Here is a 6,000-nt window from a genome sequence, read left to right on the forward strand (position 1 = left end):
CTTCCTCCTGCAGATGGCATTAAAAGGAAAATAAAATATTCCTTATGGAATACCCCAGATAAATATATTCTCTTCATTAAAATAAGATGTAATTTTGCAGCATGTTTCAAAAGTAAACAGACATTATGTTTGGATTTTAGTAGAAACTAAATTTTGTCGGTTTTGTCAAATTTGAAAGGCCGTACAGCTTTAAGTAAAAACTCAACAACATAAATTGCTGGATGCCTCAAACTGTGTGTGTGTGTGTGAGAACATTACCATTCTCATCTAATTTCAGTTGTTGTGTCCCTGTCTTTGTCTCTGCAGGTAAACAGTGCATTGAACGTCACCTCACAGCTTTGCATTCGGGGCTCTGTGTTTGATAGTCAGACACTGCCCTCTACAGTGTGGAGACAATGTCAGTCGTTTGCACCCTGTGCCCAATAAGTGAACCAAATTTCTACCCTCACGGTCTGCTGCACGGAAGGCTTTAGTTTTCACCCAATGTTTTCTTGTGGCGACACCCCTAGTTTGACTTCCACTAAGCCTTGGTGGTGTCCGTGCTCCAGGGTGTCATTTAGTTTTGGATTTTGGTAGCGCCGTGTCCAAGGCTAACCACAGACTAGCATTGGACTCAAAGTGTTTATGCTGTGAAACATTTGTCAGCACTCATCTGTGGGTGAGGGTGTTACTCCTGGAATTGACAATGCTGATTTTCGCCAAGGACCGTTCTCACCAGATGTTAACAATTTTAGCCAAGTAGTCACTCTCACCTACTTACACAGTACATGCTAGCAGTTTACTATCTAGACAAAATAATAATCATCTATCAAGATCTGTGGTTGGGTGGAGTATTTTCTGCACACTTTCATAAGGATGTGTACTAATGTTTAGGCCAGGGGTGGCCAGGTTCGGTCCTCGAGAGCCACATTCCTGACACTTAGTTGTCTCCCTGCTCCAACACACCTGAATCCAATGAAAGGCTCATTAAAAGTCTGCTAACGAGTCTTTCATTGGATTCAGGTGTGTTGGAGCAGGGAGACAACTAAGAGTGTCAGGAATGTGGCTCTCGAGGACCGAACTTGGCCACCCCTGGTTTAAGCAGTGAACTAGACGTTTGTATTCATGAGTTTAATTTTTTTGGCTTGTTGCTTTCATTACCGAAGGGAAATGTAGCGGTATATAAAACACTACTGGAAAAGTGTTTCTTAAGATGCACGCTCATCATTGCGCTGCCCTTTATTTTAATGTGTTGTTTGAGAACTGATGTGAAGTCTGTTCCATGTTGTGAATCTTCGAGTGTGGCAAATAGCAAACTATGTATTTGCTAGCTTAAAAAAAAAATCTACATACGCCTATTTGAACCAGCTGTAGCAGAATTTTAGTTTGAGTACTGACAGAAGCAGCACATTTTATGTGATCCTGAATCTGCGGGAAAAGCGAAGACAAAATTAAATTTGATTTTTTGTTTGTTGTTGGGTTTTTTAAAGATATGATTTACTGTGTTTGCATCTAATCACGTTGAAGACGCTTTCGTAATGTGGAATGTTTTTTTCAGGTATATAGATGCTGATAATCTCTACAAAATTCCGTAGTTCTGCGTTTCTTACTTTACCTGTCACTCATTTTAAAGTTTTGTAATCAATGTTGAATGTAGAACTGATACAAGAGTAAACGTCCACCTGAATGTTATGCAAGTGACATTTGGGTTAATGGCGGGGCTGATGTCCGACTGTTGCTGCACTGCTGAAGTACTGTACAAAATGCTTCTGAGAGGAACACGCTGAACGTGTTCAATTTTGTAGATGCATAGATGTGAAAGAGATTTTGCTTTGCTAATTTTAGTGCAATTTTAGTTGCGTTGAAGTTACCATTACGTATATCTTTTGTGAGGATGCCGAGAAAGATGGTGCTCTGAAAGCTTAGAAAGATTTGGCGATGATCTTTCATACTGGAAAACAAGTGGTTGTTGTTAACTGTTAGTTTATTTGTGTTGTTTTGGAGTGGCTTTTGAAATTTTTTTTTTTTTTTTATCTTGTAGCCTCAGATACCTTGCAGGATTTATTTGATTTTCCTGATTTGTTTGTAGGTTTGACCAAAAGGGTCAGCTTGAAAAAAAATGTTTGTTTTTTTCTCCTTTGGCTTGTGGGGGTGTGTGTGTTCATGCATGTGTGAAGTGGTGTCTAATAAGGTGGAGTTTTCTATTATTATAAATTAATGACACTGCCCACCTGAGTCAGGGTGGGGACTGACTCTCCATTTTTCTTTTTCTTTTTAAACATCCAATATGTCAGTGGAAACATGTAATGATAATCAAGAATTTGTCTTGTGTGACCCTCCAAAAAACCCCTGTTCATTCTTTTTCCACTATTACTGGTAAGTTGTATTAAACCCATATTCTGCCTTTTTACCTGCATTGCTGAAGGCTCACCAGGTCTAGGAACCATGCATATCTGTCTGCGTGTGGTTTGTTTAAGTGAAATTTTCACAGATGCTTACTTTATCAATGCATTGATCGAGGTGAAACTCTGCACACGGGGTCACCTCACTAAGACCTCAGACATGTTTAATGTTGGGCATTGTAGCCATCGGCAGGGGGGGTGTCTCTAAGACCGAGCGTATGTGCTTACACCACAAGGGCTTGCTTGGTGGCTTGTGATCACACTTCTTATTATAGATTCTAATCCAGTTACATTTGTTCCACCAATCTGATTGGTTAATCGTGTGAGATTTCCAATGATAAAATATAGCGTTGACGGTGGCAAAATATTCCACAGTTTCACATTTGATTACTATTATTATTATTACTATGATTATTACTCCGTGCCCTGACCGTGTTGCTAGGCAGATGTCAATAATGGTGCCGAGAGCGAGAGAAACTGGTGGAGCAACGAGGATACCAAAATGGGTGAGTTTAATCTGTCATATAAAAGTATTGATGTAGATTCTGATAAAGAATTACTCAATGCAGATGACCAGATGGAGAAATCTGTGGGTCTGCTCACAGAATTTCCATTTTGGCATGAAGACGCTGTTGCTACGGTAAGCTTCGCCGACCGATGTAAATATTGCAATTACTGCTGTGATAACCATTAAATACAATACTGACGGTGATTATTTGATGACTCAGGACCAGGAATCTCGCAGCATTTCCCTAAAACTACGGTCTGCGTAACAGTTTTATCGAACTATATTATTATGCAGGTTTAGATGTAACCTTCAGTGGTGAAGCGGTCTTTCACTGAAAACACGGATCCAGGTCAAATTACTTACAGAAACTGCGCAAATGATGAAATTGGATTAGAAAGGGAATTGTGTCTGATGATTTGCGGACGTTAATGCTGGATTTTACGATCGCAAATATCCGACCGTAATTTGCGACCATAAAATTAACATCCACAAATCATCAGACACAACAGGGTTATTCCCTAACTATACTTTGCTAAAGCCTTGCGTAAGATGCAGGTCAGGGTTAGTTGCCTTGTTGATGGTAAATGTGCATATGTAAAGATGGTTTATGGGGAGAATAAGCAACAGTGTAGAAAGGTTATTAACAGCGATGTCTTCTTTAAATACACATTGTTTTGACTTTTATCGGTTATTTTTTTTTCCCCCCGATACGTCTTTTCCGTGTGTTTGTACATTCCACGGGTTTTCTGTCTTGGTGTTAATTTCTCAAATGATAACAGCACAAGGTAACATTGTGTTACCTTTTGAAACTGATGCATGTGTCACTTTTATTTTTCCCTATGATCACTTGTATGGGTGATCATAATAATCAATATCTGGTTGGAGTGGAAGCTCATGCATACAGTAGAACGCTAGTCTATGATGAACATAACTCCGCCATGTTGGAGAGTCCTTCAGCAGGATACTGATTTACCACCAGCTTTCTATCTGAATCCATTAAGTAAGTTATTGCCAGATGTGGGACAAAGTCACTGTCAAGTCATTCTCAAGTCATCAATCTGCAAGTCACAAGTCAAGTCTCAAGCCAGCTTGCAAACAATTAGTGGTCATTATGACTTGAGACTTGACTTGGGACTTGCAGATTGATGACTTGAGAATGACTTGACAGTGACTTCATCCGACCTATGGTTATTGCCGTTATAGTAAATGTGACCCATGTAGATATGGTTGAGAACGTCACACGCATTTCCAAAGAACCTTCTGCTGATCTTCCATAATGTCTCCCATCACAAAGGCATTTTTGTGTCATATTCACGGTAAACCCACTTGGTAGATAAGGTCTTGACCAGCAATTCCCAAAGTGTGGGCTGCGGTTCCCTGGTAGGCCATGAGAGGACAGAGGTCATAGAAAACAAATGCCTGTAATTTTCAGTTTAGTTATGAAGCTTAAAGTGACCCAAAAATACTGAGAGTTGTTTTTAAGTGCAGCCAGTGTGCTCTGTTTAAGCCTGATCCTATCAGATATCCAAAGCTAAGCAGAGTGAGTCCAGGTTAGTACTTGGATGTGAGGCCTTTTCAGAAGATCAGGGGCTGTGTGTGTGTCTCCAGGTAAACCTGGAGCTGTGTGAGCTGCATCCCGCCTAAAACTTGTCCAGTCCCAATTCGAATCTGTGCTGGATCACTGATCAGAATTATGGTTAAAGGTTTAGATGGACTGCAGAAAATGTTCAAGTTTCAAAGATTCGGAATGTCTGATCTCGACCTTACTCATGTGTAGCACTTTGACGTATTGTTTGGCGCTATACAATTAAATTGCATATGTTCTCTCTCCTCTATGTGACATAACCATTACTATTTGAGTTGCAACTTGAATAAACTGAAAAGAAATGAATGCTGTCTGTATCAGTGAGTTTACTCTGTTCATATAATCTGCTTCTTTTTTTAAGTTTTGATGCTTTGTCAGACAAATACAATCAAAGAAATACAAAATTCCTTACTCTTAGACATTTATGTAAATTATTTTTTTGATTAAGTAGATTTGTGTTTCAAAAACTACAGGTTTCAAACTGACAGTCCGAGGGCCACATAAGGCCCGTGAGCAAGCAGCTTATGCCCTGCATTATGCCGTATAATGCATCACTCAGAAATGGTTACTGGATTTCTCACTCCTTATGCCAGATATTTGTACGTTGACATATTGTATTTTACTACTGGTAGACTGCTTTTTAAAAGAAAATACAAATCACAGTTCGTGTTAACAGATCCAGTCATGTGTTGCCAGTTAGTGGTTAGCATATATGGTCAGGATAACCATGATCAAGGCTAACTGTATTTATTGTTAGCAGTTAGTGGTCAGACCCCTCCATGATTTCTAAGTGGGAGAACTTGCAAAATCGCAGGGTGTTCAAATACTTATTTTCCTCACTGAACGTCAACATAGTGTCTAGTACAAATAATTAACAGAAAAGGTTTATCTCCGATCATTAAATATGCCAGCTACAAAAAGCTTAGACTTGTAGAAAGAATATTACACTTTTATCATCCCTGACAAATTCTCATGCACATTTATCCAAACATTACGTTAAGTTGTGGGTGATTTTACACCACGTTGTCATTACCAAATCTGTGGATGTTATTTCACATGTCAGTTTCACAAATAGCTGAAACAGTTAAATTTAAACAGTTTATAATAAAGCTGAAGTCCTTTGGTTTAAAATGGATTACAAGTTGTCTTAATAATAACCAGACAACAGATGTTGAATTGACAACAGATCAAGTGATGTTATCAAGTCACCTTCCAGCTTCTTTTTGCAATATAAATTTTGAAAATGATGGCAATTTGTGGAAGGGTGTTGTGTGCTACATAGAAGTGTAGAAATTTGTACAAAACCACCAGAACTGTGCAACAACATTGTGCCCTTCTGTAAGTCTTGCACACTAGCAGAATTCTCATATGGTCTGGCTCAATTTTGGAATTGATTGTGTGGAACATCAATATTGTCTAATCCCAACAGATGGTGATGAAAACCTTAGTGAGGCAGTAATGTTCTTAATATATGAATTGGGAATTTTTTTTGGGGGGGAGGGGGCACTTGAACTGGACTGTCATTT

General features: G+C 39.0%; 1 protein-coding gene across 5 annotated transcripts in view; it reads left to right on the plus strand.

Moving 5' to 3' along the window:
- The window catches only part of ulk1b (unc-51 like autophagy activating kinase 1), a 71,563-nt gene extending 71,130 nt beyond the window's left edge, over positions 1 to 433 (plus strand). For all 5 annotated transcript variants that reach the window (XM_034191594.1, XM_034191596.1, XM_034191592.1 and 2 more), the window contains exon 27: positions 307 to 433. In XM_034191594.1, the coding sequence (XP_034047485.1) occupies positions 307 to 362 (56 nt within the window). In that variant the 3' untranslated portion in view covers positions 363 to 433. The remainder of the gene's footprint in view (positions 1 to 306) is intronic.
- The last annotated feature ends 5,567 nt before the right edge of the window (positions 434 to 6,000 follow it).

The sequence above is a fragment of the Thalassophryne amazonica genome, chromosome 17 (assembly GCF_902500255.1).
Source record: "Thalassophryne amazonica chromosome 17, fThaAma1.1, whole genome shotgun sequence".
Lineage (NCBI taxonomy): Eukaryota > Metazoa > Chordata > Actinopteri > Batrachoidiformes > Batrachoididae > Thalassophryne > Thalassophryne amazonica.